At 44.8% G+C, this 26,376-nt stretch overlaps 1 protein-coding gene across 2 annotated transcripts; it reads right to left on the bottom strand.

Annotated features, from left to right (window-relative positions):
• Positions 1-14,389: 14,389 nt before the first annotated feature.
• On the bottom strand, positions 14,390-20,382 carry LOC139580004 (BEN domain-containing protein 6-like). 2 transcript variants are annotated; one of them, XM_071408637.1, is made up of 7 exons: positions 20,037-20,382; positions 19,811-19,909; positions 19,081-19,143; positions 18,868-18,973; positions 18,414-18,685; positions 17,179-17,365; positions 14,390-15,168 (listed from the first exon to the last, which is right to left on the bottom strand). In XM_071408637.1, exons 1-7 carry the CDS (start codon positions 20,151-20,153, stop codon positions 15,011-15,013), a joined length of 1,002 nt encoding a protein of 333 aa, XP_071264738.1. In that variant the 5' UTR covers positions 20,154-20,382; the 3' UTR covers positions 14,390-15,010. The 2 variants fall into 2 exon arrangements, with proteins under 2 accessions (XP_071264738.1, XP_071264739.1); XM_071408638.1 differs by having other exon boundaries at positions 19,081-19,140; positions 20,037-20,380.
• Positions 20,383-26,376: the final 5,994 nt, after the last annotated feature.

The raw sequence follows: 26,376 nt of genomic DNA, 5'->3' as shown, positions 1-26,376 counted from the left end.
ACTTGTCTGACCAATCGGAATCCACGCTTCACGATTGCTTCGATCATGTGGACTGGGATATATTCCAGATAGCCTCGGACAATACCATTGATGTATAGGCTGACTCGGTGAGCGAGTTTATTAGCAAGTGCATTGGAGATGTCGTACCCTCTGTGACCATTAAAACCTTCCCTAACCAGAAACCATGGATTGATGGCAGCATTCGTGCGAAACTGAAAGCGCAAACCATTGCTTTTAATCATGGCAAGGCTACCGGAAACACGGCCAAATACAAACAGTGCAGCTATTCCCTCTGCAAGGTAATCAAACAAGCAAAGCGTCAGTATAGAGACAAAGTAGAGTTGCAATCCAACGGCTTAAAAACGAGACGTATGTGGCAGGGTCTACAGTCAATCGCGGATTACAAAAAGAAAACCAGCCCCGTCGCGGACACCGCCGTCTTGCTCCCAGACAAATTAAACAACTTCTTTGTTCGGTTTGAGGACAATACAGTGCCACTGACACGGCCCACTACAAAAGCCTGTGTGGTCTCCTTCTCCATGGTCAATGTGAGTAAAACATTTAAACGTGTTAATCCTCGCAGGGATGCTGGCCCAGACGGCATCCCTAGCCGTGTCCTCAGAGCATGCGCAGACCCGCTGGCTGGTGTGTTTACGGACATATTCAACCAATCCCTATCCCAGTCTGTTGTCCCCACATGCTTCAAGATGGCCACCATTGTTCCTGTTCCCAAGAAAGCTAAGGTAACTGAACTAAATGACTATCGCCCAATTGCACTCACTTCTGTCATCATGAAGAGCTTTGAGAGACTAGTCAAGGATCATATCACCTCCACCCTAGCTGATACCCTAGACCCACTCCAATTTGATTACCCAATTGGTCCAATGACGATGCAATCGCCATCACACTGCCCTATCCCATCTGGACAAGAGGAATACCTATATAAGAATGCTGTTCATTTCAGCTCAGCATTTAACACCAAAGTACCCTCCAAACTCATCATTAAGCTCGACCCTAGGTCTCGACCTCGCCCTGTGCATCTGGGTCCTGGACTTACTGACGGGCCGCCCCCAGGTGGTGAAGGTAGGAAACAACATCTCCACCCCGCTGATCCTCATCACTGGGGCCCCACAAGGGTGCGTTCTCAGCCCTCTCCAGTACTCCCTGTTCACCCATGACTGCGTGGCCATGCACGTTTCCAACTCAGTCATCAAGTTTGCATCTGAAGAAATTCTTGGGTTAGAAGAGAAGATATTTTTACAAGAGGGAAAATGATATTGGTGGTCCCACCATTCAAGGACACTAGCTAAAATCATCATCATTATGTAACTTTTTGATATGCAGAGCGATTCACAGCAGCCCTCCAGCATGGGCACACACACACATACACTGTACACACACGCACACACACACACTCACAAACACATACACTGTACACACACACACATACACTGTACACACACGCACACACACACACACACACACACACACACACACACACTCACAAACATATACACTGTACACACACACACACACACACACACACACACACATACACTGTACACACACACACACACACACACACACACACACACAAACACACACACACACACACACACACACACACACACACACACACACACACACACACACACACACACACATACATACATACATACATACATACATACATACATACATACATACATACATACATACATTTGTACACACACATACACTGTACACTGTACACACACACACACACACACTGTAAACACACACACACACACACACACACACACACACTGTAAACACACACACACATACATTGTACACACCCACACACACAAACACACTCACACTCACACCCACACACACACACACACACACACACACACACACACACACACACACACACACACACACACACACACACACACACACACACACACACACACACACACACACACACACACACACACACACACACACACACACACACACACACACACACACACACACACACACACACACACACACAAACACACACACACACACACACACACACACACACACACACACACACACACACACACACACACACACACACACACACACACACACACACACACACACACACATACATACATACATACATACATACATACATACATACATACATACATTTGTACACACACATACACTGTACACTGTACACACACACACACACACACTGTAAACACACACACACACACACACACACACACACACACACTGTAAACACACACACACATACATTGTACACACCCACACACACAAACACACTCACACCCACACACACACACACACACACACACACACACACACACACACACACACACACACACACACACACACACACACACACACACTGTACACACACATACACTGTACACACACATACAATGTACACACACACATTTATTTGCCAACACACACACACACACACTGCACAGTGCACACACAGAGATATTTGCCAGCAGCACCTGACACTCGATCATGGTGTCGTCTCCATGCTTCCCCTCGGGGCGGGCGGCACAATCCCACGTCAAAAACACATTACACTCCCAAGATTGAGGAGCCGGCGGCCATTATCTCTCTGCTACAGCGCTGCTCCTGCAGAGAGAAGGAGTTAGGGAGGGAGAGAGAGGGATTGTCGGAGGGAGGGGGGTAAAATGTTGAGAAGGAGGGGGAAGGCAGAGAGAAAGGAAATACAGAGATAGGAAGATGATCTTTGAGGATAGACAGTGGCATGGAATATGAGAGACAGAGAGATGGAATATGAGAGACAGAGAGATGGAATATGAGAGACAGAGAGATGGAATATGAGAGACAGAGAGATGGAATATGAGAGACAGAGAGATGGAATATGAGAGACAGAGAGATGGAATATGAGAGACAGAGAGATGGAATATGAGAGACAGAGAGATGGAATATGAGAGACAGAGAGATGGAATATGAGAGACTATTAAAGGGGGCAACAATAAAGGAGGGAGAGAGAGAAATAATGAAAGTAAGAAACCATAGAATGGCAGGTGAGAGACAATGAGGCAATTGAGAGAGGAGAAAACAAGGGCCATTAAAAACACAATTTTGTCCTTATGGTAATGTCAGGCAGAGGCTTCAACTGTTGTTGATGTTGTGTGCCTTTGTGTTTGGCTTTTCATTCAAGCCAAATCATGTGGCACGGTGTGTAAAATACCTTCAATGCACTAATGTTGTGACATCAGATTTGAGGCTATTGATTCTTAACGCCGCTTTATTGAAACATTTCAGAACGCATTGATGCGCTTGTCATTGCAATGTCATTTGAATCAAATGCATATTTTAAAGCTATTTACAACGCATTAGCATTGCCTTTAGTCCTTTCATAACCATTTGACAAATGCATTCGCTCATAGGTCACACTTAAGAATGTCTTATGTGCGATATCAGTAACAAGTGCACCTCTTAACGTAGGAGACCCACACAGAAAACCTGAATAAGGTTGGTCATTTACTACATGTCCCATGAGGCTATGCAACAAGGTATCATACTAGAATGACTGGCAGGCTGAGAGAACTTTCAGGAAGAAGAAAGTTGACGCCTTCCTCAGACCAGCATGTTGTTTAACTGTGGTCCTGAAGGACCCATTGTTTACTGTGGTATCCTCTGCTGGATGGGGTGCGTGGATGCGGTGGGTATGGGGGTGCAGAGGGGAGGATGGGGGGAGATGGGAATGCTCCATGACTGGTCACTGGAGATGACCAACGGAGGGGTCAGGGGGAGCAAGGCTGCCAGGCAAGACAAATGTCCTCCCTGCACTGAGAGGAATGGACCGATGGTTTCATCTCAGCTGAAGATAAACAACAACCACTGGGCCAAGAGAGAAAGGGGGCTTCTGTGTGTGTGGATGTGTGTGTGTGTGTGTGAGAGGGAGGAGAGATAGATCGGTATAGAGAAAGAAAGAGAGAGGTGGGTGTATTGGGAATCCCATGTGTACTCCATCAACAACACAGTGGCTCATATTCAAAATAGACAAATTCACCGATTTTTGGGATGAGTATCTGTATGTTTTTGGGTTCAAAACCTTATTTCCTCAACAAACACCGCTCTCATTTGATCATCGGTTCAGCTCAACGAAGACGGCTTGTGAGGGGGAAATGTGTTACACATTTTCATTGACTTCACTCATTCTGTCTATTTTCTCTTTTCTCTGGAGAAAGAGGGGGAAAGGAGGACTCCGGAGGACCCTATTTCCTCCCACCAGTGTAATTTACGGTCTTCCAGCAAAGAGGCAGTTAACACAAACCTAATCAGAGAGAATCCACAGACAGAGAGCAGAGTGGGAAAATAATAGGAGGGAAGGGTCACAAAAGAGAGGGAAGAGGAGAGAGTAGGCTATAGAGAGAGGAGTGAGAGTGAGAGGAACAGGAGCAGCTGGACTGATCCAAGCGTATTTTAGAAGGGGGTGGAAAAGGAGAGGATGAGGGCTGGGCACTGCCCCGGGGTATAGGAGGTGGGGGGGTCTTGACCCCAATCAATCTCACTCAGGGCTCACTTAACGACACCAGAGGGGCCCGGGCCCCAGGGGTGAGGGAGGGGGCCCCTTGCCACTGAGGGGCGCGGAAGAAACCCCCCTATTGTGCGTACCGCTGGGAAGGGATGTCACCCCCCTAAAACACCCTCCACTCCCCCGTGGTCCTGCCACACCAACCCTCTACAGCCTCCAGCTGACTACAAGCTTCTGTCAGTGTGTGTGTGTGTGTGTGTGTGTGTGTGTGTGTGTGTGTGTGTGTGTGTGTGTGTGTGTGTGTGTGTGTGTGTGTGTGTGTGTGTGTGTGTGTGTGTGTGTGTGTGTGTGTGTGTGTGTGTGTGTGTGTGTGTGTGTGTGTGTGTGTGTGTGTGTGTGTTTCGTAAATCACCCCACCTCTCTCTCTGTCTGTTTGGTCTCCTCCTGTGCTTGGCTGATGTTAGAATCCCTGCTGGCTGCCTGCTCGTCTTCCACAACAATCCCCTCTGGGCCTGTAGCCATCCTACTCTCCACACACACACACACACAAAATAGGGGAGGAGACCAATCAAACAGAGAGAGGTGGAGTGATGCATAGAGCGAAAGAGGGAGAGGGAGAGGGTGGAGAAAAAGAGGAGGGAAGACAGAGAGAGGATGGGGAGAGAGGAGGAGAAGTAGAAGGAGGTTAAGATGCAGAGTGAAAATAGAGGGAGTGAGAGGAGAAACGTATGTGGGGTGGATCAAGAGGAAATGAGATGGGACCAGGGCAATGGAGGAACAGAGGTTAAAGCTCAAAGGAGAGAACTGAGAAAAGCACTGATAGGTAGACACACTGGTGGAGAAGAGGGGAAGGAAAGAGAGAGGCATTTTAAGATAGAGAGGCAGATGCATGGAGGAAAGGAGGGAGAAAAATGGACAAGGACTGAGGAGAGACATGTCTAACTGAGTGAACGGAGCAGCTAAGTCACTTCAGACAGACATTAGGAAACGCTTCCCACAAACACTTATGCACCACCAATATTATCACGTAACAGGTTATGAGTAGTCCTGTGTGGCTCAGTCGGTAGAACATGGCACTTGCGATGCCAAGGGTCGTGGGTTTGTTTCCTGCTGGCGCCACCTATATGTAAAAATGTGTGCACGTATGATTAAGTTCTTTTGGATTAAGGTGTCTGCTAAATGGCATATAATATTATATTAAGTACAGTTATGAGAATCGATTTGACACAGTCACAACAGGCAGTACACTCTTTGGAAAAAAAGTGCTATCTAGAACCTTTAAGGGTTCTTCGTCTGACCCCATAGGAAAACCCTCTGAAGAACCCTTTTTGGTTGTAAGTAGAACCCTTTTGGGTTCCATGTAGAACCCTTTCTACATAGGGTTCTAAATTGAACCCAAAAGGGGTTTTACCTGAAACCAAAAAAGTTTCTACCTGGAACCAAAAGGGTTCTTCTATGGGGAGAACTCTTTTGGAACCCTTTTTTTCTAAGAGCGTATGTAACAGTATGATTAGCTTTCATATCGTAGCAACACGATTGTATAATTTCACCTTTACCAGGCCACGACTCAACATTGGCTCTAGAACTTTGTATTTCGCTTTAGTCTGTCTTCACTGGATGTGTGTGACAAACTCCCAGAGAGGGAGAAGTGTGTGTGTGGGTGGATGGATGGTTGGGAGTGTTGCAATGAGACAGGAGTGTTAATTAATTTGGGGTAATTGATTATCACCATGTAGCTATTAAAGCTGTGCCGGCAGTGTGTGACTCACTTGAACAACAACAGTAGTGCGCTTCTAGCCGCTAGTATAGCAGCGGTTCCCAAACTGAGCGTTCCGGCAGGGAGGGCGAACCCTCAGTCTGGCTTTCAACTTACTCTTGAAAGTCGTAATAGTAGAATGCACGAGGCGCAATTTTGAAATTGGGTAGTGCATCATCAGTTCCTCTTGTCATGTCAGTCGTTGCATACCTTAGAGAGCTATTTATAGCTTGTCAGAAATGTCCAGATCAACTAGCCCATGTCAGCTAGTGTTTTTTTTGCCTATAGATTTTGTTGTAAAGTTTGAGTCACTCAAATATCTTAGACATGAGCTTTAAAACAGCAACATTTTTCCTGCACCCCATTACAAAGTGTGTAGAATTACAGGAAATAAGCTGAAACCCCTGATGTATAGCATCTTTCGTTGGGATATTTCTTGAAGTCGAGAGCTGTGGTTGGGAGCTTAGACGTTGTAGCTCTCGGGAAGGTGGTTAGAGCGAGTGGTATTTCGTTGGAGTGTCTGTCTTTCATCCTCACGCAGCATAGTGGAAGGAGAATAAAACAACACTTTAAAACGTCGTGTTTTTTGTAATACGTTTTCTGAGGAACTGTTAGTGGAGCCTATCTGCTAGCAAAGGTTTTGTATTCCACTAACATATTATCAGCAACGTATCTTTAGATTAAAAAAAAAAAAACAATGAAGCATTTTTAACATGGTCATGTTCAATTTTAGTTGAGAAATCATGGGAAGTTGTTGACATATTTCCTGATACAACTTCACTTTTTGGTTAGTTCAAACACCTCAACTACACGTACAGCTTCGAATGTGCTCAGGCTGTGAGTTAACTGTTTCACTTAGCTGAGGAATCAAATGATATAAAAGAGAAATAGAGACAGACCATGGAGACAGAAATGGGGAAAGAAGGGGTCAAAAAGAGGAGAGAAACGGGTACACGGGTGGCAGGGAAACAGGAGGGGGACAAACAAAAAAAACAAAAAAAACAATTTCCCAACTAAACCAGATGACCCTAAACACTCTCCAGCCCAGTAATGGCGTGGCCCTCCCATGCTAAATCTGATTTACTAAGCAGAACCAACTCAATTTGTGGATCCATTTGGCTCACTGGGGAGGGGGGGGGCGGAGGAACCGGGAATCAGGAGACCCCCCAGCCGCCGAGGCTCCTTTTGCATATGTTCCCATTCTCAAATGTAATCACAGTGACTCAGAGGGCCCTGGGAGACCTACTCCTATCTCCTCCTCTCTCCCCTATGACAGCTTTGGTCAGGAAGAGAACCACTCTTCCTGAGAACCACAAGAACCACTAAGAGACTAGGCAGGACTCTGATCACTCGGAGTCAGTGCAATAGGGGTTATGTAATCTTTCACATGCTGAAAGGTGTGGGTTTTCAAGATGGATAACTGAGGAAAGCACTGATAGGTGGAATAACTTGTGGAAAATATGAGGATGAAGGAGAGAGGGGTTATCTCCCAGTCTCCTTTGAATTGAGTGTTATCCAGAGGGATTCAACTAGCCTTGAAGTCTGTCTTTCACTACCGTGCTGCTACCTGACTTGTGAGACTAGGGTTCACCAGGCAGTCCTGCCCCGTAATACCATGGTGACAGGGACACTATGCGTACAGTACAACATCCCGAGACATTTTCCCAGAAATCTATTGTCACAACTAAGGCTCTGGGTATTTCCTGATCATGTGACATGACCAGTCACAGACGTTTTCCTTGTCCGGTCTGTTCATGTGGTCAGGAAAAACTCCTGCCCCTTAGTCATAACATATCCCAACACAACACAATGCCGACATAAAGATTGTCACAAGTTGACGTACGCTGAGTGTATAAAACATTATGAACAAGACTCGGCACGGTGGGGGGCAGATCTGAGAGACAGAGCGTGGAACGTTCTCTAAACATTAGCCTTCAACCTGTCCATCAACGGTAGGCCTGTGGACTTGAAGCACAGCAGGTAGCCACAGACTCACTCATGCTACAGTCAGAGAAGCACAGACAGCCAGGCACACACAGATAAGCTACGCTCACAGACACATATGCCCAGCACAATGAAACAAACAGACTCACATTTCATTGATTCACAATCACACACTAGATAGAAATACAGGAAGAGAGTAACAAATGATTAGATACATCTACATTGCGTTGTGTTATGTCTATAAGCATGACTTCTTTCATTCATGTGTAACGTATGTGTTATTGGGTGTGGTTGTTTTTCTATTTGTGTGTGTCATGTGTGAGTGTCTAGGCCTCAGCAGTGGTCACTGATCCCATGTAAATGTGTGTTTGTATATACACTGAGTGTACAAAACATTAGGAACACCTGCTCTTTCCATGACATATACTGACCAGATGAATCCAGGTGAAAGTTTTGATCCCTTATTGATGTCACTTGTTAAATCCACTTCAATCAGTGTAGATGAAGTGGAGGAGATGGGTTAAAGAAGGATTTTTAAGCCTTGAGACAATTGAGAAATGGATTGTGTGTGTGCCGTTCTGATGTGGAATGGGCGGACAAAATATTGAAGTGCCTTTGAACGGGGTATGGTAGTAGGTGCCAGGTGCAGCGGTTTGTGTCAAAAACTGCAACGCTGCTGGGTTTTTCACGCTCAATAGTTTTCTGTGTGTATCATGAATGGTACACCACCCAAAGGACATCTAGCTAACTTGAAACATTGGAGTCAACATGGAATGCTTTCAACACCTTGTAGAGTCCATGCCCCGACAAATTGAGGCTGTTCTGAGCGCAGAAAGTGGGAGCGGGGGGTGCAAATCGAAATAAAGAAGGTATTGCTAATATTTTGTATACTCAGTGTAAATCTGGCCATGACAAATTAGGGCAGATTATGACAGCTGGCATTACTTTTTAGAAGAATATACATATTGAACATTTGAAGCTTGTTGTGTTACGGTGTTATGTATGTCATTATAAATATGATTAACGAGTTATACTTTATTTTACAGTAATTGCCTGGTATTTATTTCGAATTTACTTGGTAAATGTAAATTACCTAATTAACTGTGATGATATTTTCCTTTCTTTCATCTTAATTGAAACAAGCACATATACCATCTGGTTTCCAGGGTCGTATTCATAGTTGCATTCTTTAATTTCTGCACCACAACATGACTCAGTTTCAGTGATCCAGTGTACTCTGTATAACCCAATGAGGTTGACAGAGGTAAGGGGTTTGAAACAGCGGGAATGGAAGCAGGTTTGTAAACTGAGCATTATTGGTGATGGCAGATTAATACACTAACACCAAATGTGTCAGTGCCCACTGTGCCAAGACAAAGATTTGGACACACTAGGCACGTTTTCTGAATCTTGTATCCAAATATGTAATCTAGAGTAATTGAACAGGCTCAATACAAACCTCTCACAATCCCTCCCTCCTCTTTCTCTTTCTCTCACTCTCTTTCTCTCTCTCTCTTCTTTCTCTCTCCCTTTCTTTCGCTCTCCCAGCAACGCAATAGGGCAACCAAATCCCTCTCTCTCTCTTTTCTCTCTCGCTCAATCTGCTTCTCCCTTGCTATTGGTGAGTTGTACCTTTTTCTCTTACACCATTGGACGAGTAAATATCTCCTTCTCTCTCTCTCTGTCACGATGCTGCCCGTGATAAGCACTGAGCCGGGGGTCTGTCCAATCATTGTCGGAGCCATCAATCAGGGCTGACAGGCCCAGATGACATGAAAAGGAGCGGCGGCGGCAGCCATTAACCGCCGCCCCACACCCTCCCTGCATCCCCCCGGCCCCCTGCGCTTTGTTTTCCTTTCAGCGGACAAAAACAGACTGACAAGATGGAGGGCTGGACATTAATCAAACCACCCTGTGGAACAACCTCTTCCAAGCAGATAATAAATAAATTCCACTCCTCTCATTGGACAGCTGCTCTCATTTGGGCCCTAACCCTGCCTAGTTGCCTGCCTACGTACCCAGCCCACCTCCCTTTTTCCCTTTGCCTTCTCTCTCTCTCTCTCTCTTCCCTCACTATATTTTTAAGGGTCCTCATCTGCTCTCTGCCACTATTCCCCACAGATCGGGGGTGGGCAGGTGTTAGTGCTCTGTGAGGCAGACCAGGGCTGGGGCTGAGTCGAGCCCTGTCCCCTGGTTCAGAGTCAGACATCCCCCTGCTCTACACACACACACACACACACACACACACACACACACACACACACACACACACACACACACACACACACACACACACACACACACACACACACACACACACACACACACACACACACACACACACACACACACACACACGATCGGCCATCTCGAGGGGCTGTAGTTACCTGGGCAACCGCCCATGCTGTGGTGATTGGTGCGTTGTGTGTGTTTGGCTGCTGGGGCGATGGTCACCTCTTTTACCGCCTGGGGCTCCAGACCGACCGACAGACAGACAGACCGACAGACCGACCGACCGACCGACCGACAGACCGACAGACCGACCGACAGACAGACAGACCGACCGACAGGCCGACCGACAGACCGACAGACCGACCGACCGACCGACCGACCGACAGACCGACAGACCGACCGACCGACCGACCGACCGACCGACAGGCCGACCGACAGACCGACCGACCGACCGACCGACCGACCGACCGACCGACAGACAGACAGGCCGACCGACCGACCGACCGACCGACCGACCGACCGACCGACCGACCGACCGACCGACCGACCGACCGACCGACAGACAGACAGACAGACAGACAGACAGACAGACAGACAGACAGACCGACCGACAGACCGACAGACCGACCGACAGACAGACAGACCGACCGACAGGCCGACCGACAGACCGACAGACCGACCGACCGACCGACCGACCGACCGACAGACCGACAGACCGACCGACCGACCGACCGACCGACCGACAGGCCGACCGACAGACCGACCGACCGACCGACCGACCGACCGACCGACAGACAGACAGGCCGACCGACCGACCGACCGACCGACCGACCGACCGACCGACCGACCGACCGACCGACCGACCGACCGACCGACCGACCGACAGACAGACAGACAGACAGACAGACAGACAGACAGACAGACAGACAGACAGACAGACAGACAGACAGACAGACAGACAGACAGACAGACAGACAGACAGACAGACAGACAGACAGACAGACAGACAGACAGACAGACAGGAGCGGCTACCATCAGAGAGAGCACGAACACTGCTCCTTGCGCCACGACAAAGAGATTACACTCACGTGGACATGTGTGCATGCTTGAATGCAGACACATTCATTAATATGTGTGTTCTCCAAATACATATGGATCGCAACGTTTTTGTATGTAAAGACAAAATGTGTGTCCAGTTTACACGCACATATAGTCACACGTCAATTCCTTAAATTCTACCCTTTCGTTTATTCTAACCCTTCTGTTTGTTTCTCAGAGAGAGAGCGAGGCCATTAAATTGAGCAGAGGAGCGGATCACTAGCCATTCAATCATGTAGACCAGACCCTTTTCCTAGGAGCCTTACCCTGTTCTGTTCCGCACACTAGCCTATATCCTCATTGGGACTTGAGGAAAATTACCCCATCTCAACAACATTATCCTGCATTGCTGTGATGACTGTATGGGCCCCAATGTTGTTGTGACATCACAGGACGCTGGTTTGTCTGCTGAGTGTCATGTGAAATGAATAAGATAGTAGTGCTAGCGTGGATGACTGGGCAGCTACCGTGTTAGCCACTCTTATCAGTGTTATTAGATCCCATACTGTCCTATTTCTGAGTACTGTAATATCTGTAAGCCTCTCTATGCTCGGTCTATGGGACACATCACACTTGAGGACATTGGGAAAGCATGTGTTCCTCGCCAACTGACTGGCCACATACATTCACTGGGATAAAGCTGATTTGAAGAAATATTGCTCATAGCTTACAGCATTCTTGAGCAGAGAACAACTTCAAATCCTAACTGTAACAGTTATACATTAATATTACAGAAGAAAAAACATATTTTACAGAGCTACAAATCTAAAATACTTTGTTGGAAGAAATGTATTGTTGGCAAACTACTCACAACAAAGACAAATCATTCTTCTGTCAATTAAGACAGTCTATTTCCCCCCCAGAAATATTTGTCTGCGGTTTGACAGAGATGGAAGATGAATGTAAAGTAAACGCTGTGGGTGGGGTGTGCGTGTGTGGCACTGTGGGTACCCTGGCGCCCTGCGTTCCAAGGCATTGTGGGATGTGTTTGCTTGCCACCAGAAACGTGGCATAAATGATATATTAAAAATCACAGCAGGGGAAAGACACTCAATTCACTTTTAATACACATCTAATCTGTTTCCCTCCCTGCTGTTTCTGACCCAGTTCAGGGAGAGAGCCATGGTAAGGTTATACATCTATCTATGGCCCCCACGGTTTAGAGAAGAGGGGCTTGAAGGGGCCACAGTTATCTAGGCCCGATCGTTACCGCCACACCCTAGGAGAAACCTCTGCCTCCTTTAATTGAGAGATGACTATCTAGATGTTAGATGGTCTCAAAAATCTACTGAAAGAGAAGATGTATCACAAATTTATATTTATGGTGTGACTGCATTGGGTAGCATAATACAGTGGTGTAAAGTACTTAAGTAAAAATACTTTAATGTACTACTTAAGTCGTCTGTACTTTACTATATTTCTAACAACTTTTACTTTTACTTCACTACATTCCTAAAGTAAATTATATACTTTTTACACCATACATTTTCCCTGACACTCAAAATGACAGAAAATGGTCCAATTCGCACACTTATCAGGAGAACATCCCTGGTCATCCCTACTGCCTCTGATCTGGCGGACTCACTAAACACAAATGCTTTGTTTTTGAATAATGTCTGAGTGTTGGAGTGTGACTCACAGACACAAAACACATACACAAATACATATTGACGCCTCACACACACACACACACACACACACACACACACACACACACACACACACACACACACACACACACACACACACACACACACACACACACACACACACACACACACACACACACACACACTCTTCATATACACTGCTGCTACTCTGCATATCTATCCTGATTGCCTAGTCACTTTTACCCCTACCTACATGTCATATTACCGTAATTACCTCAACTACCTCCTACCCCCTGCACATTGAGTCAGTACCATGCTCCTTGTATATAGCCCCGTTATTGTTATTTTATTGTATTACCAATTCAGTTTTTGCTAGTAAAAATTCTACAAATGTAACTGCATTGTTGGGAAAGGGCTTGTAAGTAAGCATTTCCCGGTAAAGTCTACACCTGTTGTATTCGGTGCATGTGACAAATATAATTTGATTTGATGGCTGAGATAACCGATTGTCTAAAAAGACACACTCCCTTGTCCAACCCAGGTCTAAATAAACCCTGGTCCTACACAAACCATTGTCACACACTTATCTGCAGTGATATTGACACCTACATGGATTAGCTTCATGCAGCACAGATAATGACGGAGCAGATTTGTGGCGTACATACGTCTGTCTGAGTGTGTGTGGGTGTGGGATAAGAGAGATAGGACAGGGGTGTATTGATTAGGGAGCATATGTGGTTCCCACGCCCTCCTTTGTTCCCGGTGGGAGCCTCTCCGTTGTGGGTCTTTTGTGAGGAGCACAGCTGGTGAGTGAGGACCAGGCTGGGTTCCTCTGAGGACCTGGGGAAAACTCTTGTTCATCCTGGGGCTTCAGGAAGAACACAGGTCCTTTTGAAAGACAGCTGAATCTTATGGCCAATATCTGGACAAGTTATTGGTCTCCAGTTGCATTCGCATAATTGTTAGGTAATAATTAGGGGTTCATTTTGATGCAGCATGCAACGTAAAGAGTAATCATTAGAAAAGGGTAGGTTAGATCTCTTCATTTTAAAATCATTTCAATGTTATGTTTTATAAGATACCATAGATGTAAAAACTAAGACATTTCTAAAATGTCTTGAGGGCATTACTGCTATGATAACATGACGTGTAAGTATCAGTTCTAGTTTCGTCTAGTTCTGACAGAATCATGGCAAAAAAATGGCAAGAAAAGCACAATGATGCTTTGGGGGGAAAAAATGTCATTTTTTATTCAGCAACATTGTAATTAATTCAATACTAAGGCTAGGTTCATTTCACGAGGTCAATGACAATACTGTAAATCAAACTGAAGTGACACAGAGTGCAGCGCAGCTTCGCTGTCGGCCATGTTGTTCAGGACTGACTGCTACCTCCTTCAAAGAAACAAGAGTACTAAACTTGGATACAAATCACTTGCCGTCTACTAGGCCTACTACTGCTGGCTGGCTAGCTGAGGCTTGAGAACGATGCCAGAGGGCAGAGGAAGAATAAGCTACAGTATCATCTAACTTCACCTGAGCAGTAACTAGTCTCGATCAGACTGGAGTCAATAACATTTCCCCTGGAATGATCACATTGTCAGACAAATAGACTCCTCCCTCACTAGCCTATTTCTCTCCCAGACCAGAGACATGGCTGGGAATGGACAAGCAAACAGATAGACTAGACTGGTGTTGATAAGGCTGCTCCATTTTGGTTCCCTCTCACAGCAGTTATTATGTGAGTCTCTCTCCCATAATTGCACTTTAACCTGGACAGGGGCGGGCCACTTCACTCCCTGGGTGGAACAGGGGGTGGGGCTCGGTGGGGCCACACCCCTTAGATGTAGAAAGTACTCTCCGCCCCGGCCTCTGGCTCCACCTTCACGGCCAGATGAGGCTTCTTGCGGAGCCGCTTGGCTTCGTTCTGCAGCTTCTGGCGGATGTAGCCCTTGATCTCCGAGTCCGTCTTCCCTGGGAAGTAGTGCTGCACCGCCCCTGTGGGTGAGAGGTCAAAGGTCAGAAACCTATAGAGATGTAAAGTTATCATTACTTGGAAATAACCCGTTTTTGCAAGGACATTGCCATTAAGGGGTTCCGCCATTTTAAAGTAGTCAACTGCGTGGGGATTCCTATGGGTTGGGGGTGATCCGCCAATGATCAGAGCATTGTCGAATCAAATTAAATTGTATTGTCACATGTGCCGAATACAACAGGTGTAGACCTTACTGTGAAATGCTTACTTACAAGCCCTTAACCAACAATGTAGTTCAAGAAATAGAGTTAAGAAAATATTTACTAAATAAACTAGTAACACAAGAAAATGACATAACAATAACGAGGCTATATACAGGGGGTACAGGTACCGAGTAAATGCGCGGGGATATAGGTTAGTCAAGGTAATTTGTAAAGTGACTATGCATAGATAATAAACAACGAGTGGCAGCAATGTAAAAACAGAGGTGGGACAGAAGCGGTTAAGGAGCCTTTTGGTGCTAGACTTGGCGCTCCTGTACCGCTCGCCATGCGGTAGCAGAGAGAAAGGTCTATGACTTGGGTGACAATTTTTTGGTCCTTCCTCTGACACCGCATAGTATATAGGTCCTGGATGGCAGGAAGCTTGGCCCCAGTGATGTACTGGGCCGTATGCACTACCCTCTGCAGCGCCTTACGGTCAGATACCAAGCCAGGCGGTGATGCAGCCGGTCAGGATGCTCTCGATGGTGCAGCTGTAGAACTTTTTGTGACTCTGGAGACCCATGCCAAAACCCATGACCCATGCCAAATCTCCTGAGTGGGAAAAGGTGTTGTCATGCCCTCTTCACAACTGTTTTGGTGTGTTTGGACCATGATAGTTCGTTGGTGATGTGGACACCAAGGAACTTGAAACTCTCGACCCGCTCCACTTCAGCCGCGTCGATGCTCGCGATGAGCTTTGTTGGCGCATTGGTGTCTTCTGCAAATTGTTTTGTCTAGCTTGTAAATGGCTTTAAGCTATATCACCGCCATCTAGTGGGCACAATAAATGAATGACAAGATTAGGTTCAAGACTCCAGCACTGCAGGTGTGGGTAAATCACCAATATTTGCTTTACGCTTTTCTTCAAAACATCAAAATCTTTCAAATGGTGATAGCCTCAATGGCGCAGCCCATGTTGTCAGATGCCATAATAGCACAGATACAAAGGTGAGATCGCTATACATCTCTAAGCCTGTACCTAGAATACCGTGGTCTATAAACGGCAGTTCGGGTCCCAGACAATGGCAGACTTGAAGTCGAACGGAAACAACAACACTGCTACCGTAGTCATTAAGCAGACACTCTTATCCAGATCGACTTACAGTCCCTGCATTCAACTAACTTTAATAGGAAAGTACGAAGTTGATGTGAACAGTATTTCCATTGTAGCATGAGGTAAGTGCGAGAAATGTGACATGTTCAACTGCCGTATGGGGGGTGTGACTAGCTGTTATGAGGGGGGTGTGACTAGCTGTTATGAGGGGGGTGTGTTTAGCTGTTATGAGGGGGATGTGTTTAGCTGTTATGAGGGGGTGTGTTTAGCTGTTATGAGGGGGGTGTGACTAGCTGTTATGAGGGGGGTGTGACTAGCTGTTATGAGGGGGTGTGACAAGCTGTTATGAGGGGGATGTGTTTAGCTGTTATGAGGGGATGTGTTTAGCTGTTATGAGGGGATGTGTTTAGCTGTTATGGGGGGTGTGACTAGCTGTTATGAGGGGGTGTGTTTAGCTGTTATGGGGGTGTGACTAGCTGTTATGAGGGGGTGTGACAAGCTGTTATGAGGGGGTGTGTTTAGCTGTTATGGGGGGTGTGACTAGCTGTTATGAGGGGGTGTGTTTAGCTGTTATGAGGGGGTGTGACTAGCTGTTATGAGGGGGTGTGACTAGCTGTTATGAGGGGATGTGTTTAGCTGTTATGAGGGGGGTGTGTTTAGCTGTTATGAGGTGATGTGTTTAGCTATCTCAGGCTGTAGTACAGACGAGACCTTACTCAGTATTGCCTGGATCTCGTCTGCAGGCAGGGCAGGCTTGGGTTGGCCCCTCTTGTTGTTGACGATGCCGGAGATGGAGTGAGAGGCCAGGCAGTCCCTCTCATAGAGGCCCCGGAGCAGGTCATTGGTCAGCTTCTGGGCAGTGGTCCCCGTGTTACAGCGGTCAAGCAGCTCCGCAGTGATGAACTGGACGGTATAAGACATTAGGTTGCATCTTTAAAATTGTAGTGGCCCATCCCATTTTAGAGATACAGTTGGGTCAGTAATTGTTGCACCCTTGATAAAGATGAGCAAAAAAGACTGTGTCAAAAAAATAAAAGACAAATACTGAGCTATAATTTAAGCTAAACATTTTTGGCAATTATATTATTTTATACTAATACAATTGCTCAGAGAACGAGATAGGGGTCAAAATGATTTTGCTTCCACTGTTCCTGGGGCCCTTGTTATGGTCAACGGCATCATGAACTTTACCCAGTACCAGGACATTTTAGCCAAAGAAAACTGGTTGCCTCTGCCAGGAGGCTGACACTTGGCCTTAAGTGGATCTTCCAGCAAGACAATAACCCCAAGCACTAATCAAAATTCACAAAGAAATGGTTAATTGACTGCAAAATCAACATTTCACAATGGCCAGCTCAGTCTCTGGACTTGAACCTCATTGAAAAGTTGTGGTTTTAACTGAAGAGGGCAGTCCATAAGCGCAGACGAAGGATATCAAGGACCTGGAAAGATGCTGTATGGAGGAATGGTCTGAAAGCCCTCCCGACGTGTTCTCCAACTCATAACACATTTTAGAAAAAGGCTCAGTGTCATTATCCTCACAAGGGGAGGGTGCTAGAGTATTGAAAACAGGGGTGGCAAAAATGTTGACCCTTATATTGTATTTTATCACTTGTTAAACAAAATCTCTTTCTCTGAGCAATTGTATTAGTATAAAATAATTACATTTCCCATTTTTTTTGCATACAATATAGCTCAGTATTTGTATTATTTATTTTATACAGTCTACTTGGCTCATCTTTATCAAGGGTGCCAATCATTATGGACCCGGCTGTATATTGGCATTCTGCTATAAGTCAAAGACCAAAGGCCTATTCAGTCAACTTCAAAGAATAGATATTATGTTGCATATTGCATGACATCAAAAAGGACTTCTAGTACAGTTTTTAACCTCTCCTGAAAACTTATGCCATATATTTTTGACGTCAAAAACATTTAAAGGGTTCATCACCTCCTGATAGAGGGGTGGTCCGTTGATCTGGGAACCCCCCTCATGAGACCCTGGAGGGTATCCATTCTGGTGGGGGTGGGGGGGCTCTAGTTTGCCCGCCCAGCACCCGTTCAGCACCCCTGGAGAGGCCAGCAGGGCCGACGTTGTCATGGCACCACTCCTCACCAGGATCTCAGGCATGCTGGGAGATGTAGTTCTCCGGTCCGTGCTGCTCGACCACATCTCCGTCCTCTCGATCAGGGCCTCCAGGTTACGTGCCAACTTTCCACACGCTAGCATAGTATGAATCCCACAAAAATCCAAGAGATTAAAGCATCCTGGGTTGTTCTTAGGCACAGATCTAGGAACAGCATTTCCTCCCTCCTGACCTTAATCATTAGCAGGGAAAATATAAAAATGAACTCAGATCAGTGTCTAGGGGCAACTTCCTCCTACTTCTCCTGCTGGCCCTCACCTGTGAGGCATCTGATTTGCTCCCTCAGGTTGTCCATCTCTCGCTGCATGCTCAGCACCATGGCAACCAGGTCAGCCTTTGAGCGTGACTGTAGGCCTCCAAGACCCTTGAGAGAAATGAAGATGTCAAAAAGTCATACATAGAAAGTCTAAACCACAAGCAAGCTCTCACACACGCACTCACACACATGCACACTGCTATCATCCAGTGTACCTCTGCCATGAAGTCGCCATCCTCGATGCGTTCGACACTGGGGTTGTCTGACACTAGTACCTGCTTGGAGATAAGAAATTAATCGTACAAGTTGTCTCACTTATATGTAATTGTGGGTCAGTCAGTGTTTTTTTATTTGATTTATTATATGATGTATTGCCAGCTATGGTCCGTAATGGTCAAAATCATAGCTAGATTGAAACATCAGAAAATCCCTGTGATGATGATAAAATATTATTCTTCATAAATTCTTATGTCTTGCCAAAAAATAAATAAAGTTGCATTGTAAAGCTATGATTCAGAATCCTTCTTTTATTTAGGAGTAGCAGCAACATGTTACTTGTTGCTGTCTTGGCTTGTCGTTCTTTTCACCACCTCCCCTTGCCAAAGGTTTTTGCTCTCCTCTCCCCCTCTCCTCCTCGCTCTATCATTGAGATCAATGGCTGCCCCCACCATGCCGCTCTCTCACATTAGCGCCATTATGACAAAACACCGCTGAGAGGTGAATGCTCTCTGTGTCACTACTACTACTACAGCCTTGTGGCTTCCAAGTTGTAAACCCTCAAGCGAGGAAGTGAGGTGCTATATTACTAACGTACAAATAGGATTTATGTCGGTCGGTCAAGATGGGCATATGATGCCACCATAATGAGCAGACGCGTGCCAACCCCGACAGATACTAGAGAAAACTTTGTCCCAAAAATATTGTATGATAATATTCGAGCCAAACCCTCGTTTTCAACTTCTGGTGAGCGGTGTTGCATGGTGGATTCTCTTCTACGTTCTCTTTCACCGGGTGTGTGTGCTTTCTTCTCTTCTGCAGTCTGTGCTGTAATAGACAGTCCGGGTAGGGTAATTAGCGACATAAATAGTGAGCGACAAATACTCGCTCCTCACCGAATGGGCAGCTACTGTATAAAGACCAGACTACAAATAACCGTTAAACGTTTACGTACACATGGAGGCTGGCTGTGCGATGTCGTGATGCCAAAGTCTTCATATTTAGGGTCTTCCTCCTCCTCTTCTTCATATTCGAGGTCGAAAATGCGCTTTGCTATTGTTTTCCTTCTCATCTTTCTCCCATTATCCTTTTCCCCCGCTGAAACACTGGCTGCTTCTTGAACATGCTGGTCAATACACTGTGCTCGGCTCCCCGACTTTCGCGTCAATGCTGGGTAGGCACCCGCAGCAACCGTGGCGCCGGGAACAATATTTGTTACGGTTGTACTTATTGTACTTATTGCAGCTCATTTAGTAGAACTGTGTTCCACACACTTGATTTAAGCTATGTTCGGTTAAATGTACCGTGGCATGACATGGCAAGACTGGACAAAGCCTGCTCAAGATGAAAGCACAAGTTATAGCTTTGGGCATGATCATGACTTTCAAGTACATGTTTAATTATTTAACAATTATTTGAATGGGAGGGTTTATTCGAAGGGATAACGTACACTATGTGAATTTCAATTGCATCACGATGCTATAGGGTACTAGGGGGTAACTAGCCCTCCCGAAGAACAATGTCTAATTCCCTAAGAACAATGTCTAATTCCCTAAAAACGATGTCTAATTCCCTAAAAACAATGTCTAATTGCTGATACAAAAAAAGCAACGTTTGGGAAATAAAATGGTTTGTGGATGAAGATCATGCTTAAGCGAATTAACTATAAAGGGAAATAAATGGCTACAGTTTACACTTTTTTTTGTTATTTCATTCAATTTAGTTTTTAGAAAAGGGGCATTTTTTTAAGTACCGGGGTAACTCCTAGCAGCTTATGCTAACTAGATACCTGGCTAGCATTTACTGCTAGTGAAGTTGCTAGCATAAACTAGCGCTTACCGGGCTAGTCATTGTCTAAATGACAGGTAGAAACACATTCATAACCATAAAGGGGTAACTAGCCCCCAGGGGGCAGTTACCCCCTAGTAGAGGGAGGGGGGTGGGTCGAGTTGCCCACAACACACTCATCCAACATATTACTACTTTACTAAAAAAATATCTAAATTTTTCTATCTAAACAAGTGGAGTATTTATCTTAAGGCTTTCCTTCTTCTATATTTAAAAAAATATACAGTACCAGTCAAAAGTTTGGACAGACCTACTCATTCAAGAGTTTTTCTTTATTTTGACTATTTTCTACATTGTAGAATAATAGTGAAGACATCAAAACTATGGAATAACACATATGGAATCATGTAGTAATCAAAAAAGTGTTAAATAAATCAAAAAATATTTTATATTTGAGATTCTTCAAAGTAGCCACCCTTAATGCCTTGATGACAGCTTTGCACACTCTTCGCATTCACTCAACCAGCTTCATGAGGTAGTCACCTGGAATGCATTTCAATTAACAGGTGTGCCTTGTTAAAAGTGTAAATCTGTCCTTTAAGATTGTTGGTGTCTTTGTGAGACGCAGAGTAGGTGAACGGATGATCTCTGCATGTGTGGTTCCCACCATGAAGTATGGAGGAAGAGGTGTGATGGTGTGGGGGTGTTTTGCTGATCAAATCAAATTGAATTTGTCACATGAGCCAAATACAACAGGTGTAGACCTTACAGTGAAATGCTTACTTACAAGCCCTAACCAACAATGCAGTAAAAAAATAAAAATAAGAATAAGATATAGAAGTAACAAATAATTAAAGAGCAGCAGTAAAATAACAATAGCGAGGCTATATACAGGGGGTACCAGTACAGAGTCAATGTGCGGGGTCACCGGGTTAGTTGAGGTAATTGAGGTTATATGTACAGGTAGGTAGAGTTATTAAAGTGACTATGCATAGATAATAACAGAGAGTAGCAGCAGTGTAAAATATGGGGGGATGCAAATAGTCTGGGTAGCCATTTGATTAGATGTTCAGGAGTCTTATGGCTTAGGGGTAGAAGCTGTTTAGAAGCCTCTTGGACCTAGACTTGGCGCTCCGGTACCAGAGAGAACAGTCTATGACTAGGGTGGCTGGAGTCTTTGACAATTTTTAGGGCCTTCCTCTGATACTTCCTCGTATAGAGGTCCTGGATGGCAGGAAGCTTGGCCACAGTGATGTACTGGGCCGTACGCACTACCCTCTGTAGTACCTTGCGGTCGAAGGCCGAGCAGTTTCCATATCAGGTAGTGATGCAAACAGTCAGGATGCTCTCGATGGTGCAGCTGTAGAACCTTTTGAGGATCTGAGGACCCATGACAAATATTTTCAGTCTCCTGAGGGGGAATAGGTTTTGTCGTGCCCTCTTCACGACTGTCTTGGTGTGCTTGGACCATTGGTGTGTGTTTGGACCATGTTAGTTTGTTGGTGATGTGGACACCAAGAACCTTGAAGCTCTCAACCTGCTCCACAACAGCCCTGTTGATGAGAATGGGGGCGTGCTTGGTCCTCCTTTTCCTGTAGTCCACAATCATCTCCTTTGTCTTGATCACGTTGAGGGAGAGGTTGTTTTCCTGGCACCACACGGCCAGGTCTCTGACCTCCTCCCTATAGGCTGTCTCATCGTTGTCGGTGATCAGGCCTACCACTGTTGTGTCATCGGCAAACTTAATGATGGATTTGGAGTCGTGCCTGGCCGTGCAGTCATGAGTGAACAGGGAGTACAGGAGGGGACTGAGCACGTACCCCTGAGGGGCCCCAGTGTTGAGGATCAGCATTGAGAATGTGTTGTTACCTACCCTTACCACCTGGGGGTGGCCCGTCAGGAAGTCCAGGATCCAGTTGCACAGGGGAGTGTTTAGTCCCAGGGTCCTTAGCTTAGTGATGAGCTTTGAGGGCACTATGGTGTTAAACGCTGAGCTGTAGTCAATGAATAGCATTCTCACATAGGTGTTCCTTTTGTCCAGGTGGTACAGGGCAGTGTGGAGTGCAATGGAGATTGCATCATCTGTGGATCTGTTAGGACGTTATGCAAATGGATGTTGGTCTAGGGTTTCTGGGATAATGGTGTTGATGTGAGCCATGACCAGCCTTTCAAAGCACTTCATGGCTACAGACGTGAGTGCTACGGGTCGGTAGTCATTTAGGCAGGTTACCTTAGTGCTCTTGGGCACAGGGACTATGGGGGTCTGCTTGAAACATGTTGGTATTACAGACTCAGACAGGGAGAGGTTGAAAATGTTAGTGAAGACACTTGCCAGTTGGTCAGCGCATGCTCGGAGTATGCCTCAAATGACCTGGCCTCCAAAATCACCGGACCTCAAACCAATTGAGATGGTTTGGGATAGGTTGGACCGCAGAGTGAAGGAAAAGCAGCCAACAAGTGCTCAGCATATGTGGGAACTTCTTCAAGACTGTTGGAAAAGCATTCATCATGAAGCTGGTTGAGAGAATGCCCATAGTGTGCAAAGCTGTCATCAAGGCATCAAGTGTGGCTACTTTGAAGAATCTAAAATCTAAAATCTATATTTTTTTGTTAAACACTTTTTTGGTTACTACATGATTCCACATGTGTTATTTCATAGTTTTGATGTCTTCACGCTTATTATAAAATGTAGAAAATAGTAAAAATAAAGAAACACCCTTGAATGATTAGGTGTGTCCAAACTTTTGACTGGTACTGTATATAGATCTAACTTCATTGGAATATTTTAAAAAAATTATAATAAATGTTATCAATTTACCACAAAATCGTTTTGTTGAAATATCTCCAAAAGTTGTGATGACACAGAGGACATGTTTTGTTGAGCAGAGGCAGTGGCAGCCAGTGAGTGTTGGAAAATAACATCTTGTGTTGTTATTGTAAATTACAGGGGGGGCAGTTACCCCAGGGGGCTAGTTACCCCCTAGTACACTACAGTTTAGGCTAGGCTACTGTCCCTTACAAAAAAACACATGATTTTGATGTGATCTTATGTGATGTGATAACATGTAAAAGCAACATGTGATGACATGAAACTACACATGTGAAAACATTTGAACACATGACCTCGTCAAATATATGTGACAACATAGGGATGCAAAATGTCAACATGTGATACCATGAAACCACACGTGACAAAATTTGGAACATTTTTCATGTGAAAATGCAATTCCACATGTAAGAGTTCGATTTTCATGTGACATTTTTCCACATTTGAAACTGAAAATTCCACATGAGAGTTAGATTTTCACGTGAAAATTGTTCACGTGAAAGTGCACATACGTTTTCACGCGTGAAAATGCAATTCGATATGTGAGAGTTAGGTTTCACATGTAAAATGGCAAATTTCACATGTGAATCTACAATTCACGTGACGTGAAAACATGTTGTCCTCCTCACATGCGAAAAGTTGGTGTGAACTCTATATTGAATACATGTGAACATGTAGTTTCACATGTGAACAACTGACCTCACGTGTCTCTTTTGTTTTCACATGAACATTTCAGCTCAATATGTGAAAACAGTTATTTCACATGTGAAACTGAAAATGTCACATTTTTGTTTGTTTGTAAGGCAAGTAATTCAATGGTATGGGGATTTTAAGTTATGTTCAGCTAAAATGTGTACAAAAAAATACATCTTTAATCAATGAGAATATGATTACATTTGACGTGATCACTTAGCGCTGACTATTCAATATGACCCCACCTAGGATTTAAACACATAACCTTTTGATTTGGGGTACGCTGATCTTTCTGCTGCGCTACAAAATCTATAGCATTTTCTGAAGTCCCCTACACATTCATTATCTATAATACATCTCTGCACTTGGCAAAAGTGCCATCTGCACTGCTATTTTAGTTATCAGTTAATCTGGCTATTCTCTATTCCTTGATTTCATTGACTTATCTTAGCAATTCAAGGGTTTTCTGTATAGTTGTCTAATGTTGTAGGGGTGTATTACTCCTGAATCACTATGATGAATATAATAGTTTTTCTTGAGTGTATTATACAAAGCTGAGAATTACTTTGAAGTCTAAAGTGTAGGACTACAGGTGAAATCAGTCATTGACACAGACATGATGGCATAGCAGGAAGACTGGAATGCTGTGAACCAAGAGTATGTGAGTTAAAGTCCCAGGTGAGGACATGTTGAATAATAATGCTTGTATAAATAAACATACACAATGCATGTCAAAGTGTGTCAAGTAAGTGGGAAACACTGTGCTATTTTGTAATGTTCCAGGGACATCCTAACGACTAGTATTTGTTTGCAGGGCATCATGTGAAGATTTTAATCCACATGTGAAACTTCATGTGAAATATCATCACATGTAATGTTTTCCAAAACGACATGGGTCATATGAGTAGCATTTTTCTCCTCTAATATTGGAGTTAGAAAGGCCTAGTTCACAAATTTTGCACCACAGGAGTCGCTAGTGTGCAATGGGACAAGGACATCCCTGCCAGCCAAACCCTCTCCTAACTCGAACAACGCTGGGCCAATTGTGCGCCGCCCCTGGGTCTCCAGTCGCGGCCGGCTGCAACAAAGCCTGGACTCAAACCCAGAATCTCTAGAGGCACAGTTAGCACTGCGATGCAGTGCCTTAGACCACTGTGCCACTCGGGAGGCCCTTTCTTGGTGTTTTCTACCCATTGGGCAAAAACTGGTTGAATCAACATTGTTTCCATGTCATTTCAACAACAAAAATGCAATGTGATGATGTTGGATCAATGTGGAAAACTGATTGGATTTGCAAAAGGTCATCAACGTAAGAATTTGGTCTTTTTTTCACCCAACTTTTAACCAATTTTTTTGTTGTTGATTTCACGTTTAATTCATGCTAGTTGTCAACTCAACCAAATGTAAATCCAAACTAGACGTTGAAATTACGTTTGTGCCTAACTGGTAGTGACTCATAATAACCACTGAAGTAAACAATATGACCCACAACTTGTCTCCTGATGTGCAATATGAATCAATAGCCTATTCATTAATGTACAGTTCATTCCTAATATCCTGATAGTTCCCCTTGTGCTCTTCTAATAAAATGTTTGTAGAACTTAATCTCATCGTGACCTAAAATGTCAGAACTTATATAAAGTGTGGCATTGAACTATGACATGGATATTGAGTAAGTCTATCCAAGAAGTGTACAGTTTCACTCTAGCTAGACACAAAGGAGCTACATAAATGTAACAGTCCCTTTCCCTAGCAATTGTGTCACAGATAGCACAGGGCAGCTCCCCCTAGGAATAACCTATTGATTCATCCACTGCATATTTTTCACACTTAAGTGGGTCTGACACTGAAAGAGGAGGAATATTGATAATGCATCGACGTCTATTGTTCTCTCTGAGGAGTGTTCGCCTGCAGAGCACCAGCAAGCAATCTACTCTATACTCTGCCTCCTGTCTTTGATGGAGAACAAAAATAGAGAGAGCGAGAG

The sequence above is a fragment of the Salvelinus alpinus genome, chromosome 1, assembly GCF_045679555.1.
Source record: "Salvelinus alpinus chromosome 1, SLU_Salpinus.1, whole genome shotgun sequence".
Taxonomy (NCBI): domain Eukaryota; kingdom Metazoa; phylum Chordata; class Actinopteri; order Salmoniformes; family Salmonidae; genus Salvelinus; species Salvelinus alpinus.
Note: the sequence above shows the minus strand (reverse complement) of the source record. Positions and strands in the feature narration are given on the sequence as shown.

Coding starts and splice junctions, on each gene's coding strand:
- LOC139580004 (XM_071408637.1), bottom strand. CDS start 20,153: ATGAGAAGGAAAACAATAGCAAAGCGCATTTTCGACCTCGAATATGAA. Junction 18,686..18,867: donor GCAAATCAGATGCCTCACAG/GTGAGGGCCAGC, acceptor ATACTATGCTAG/CGTGTGGAAAGTTGGCACGT. Junction 17,366..18,413: donor GACCACCCCTCTATCAGGAG/GTGATGAACCCT, acceptor TATACCGTCCAG/TTCATCACTGCGGAGCTGCT.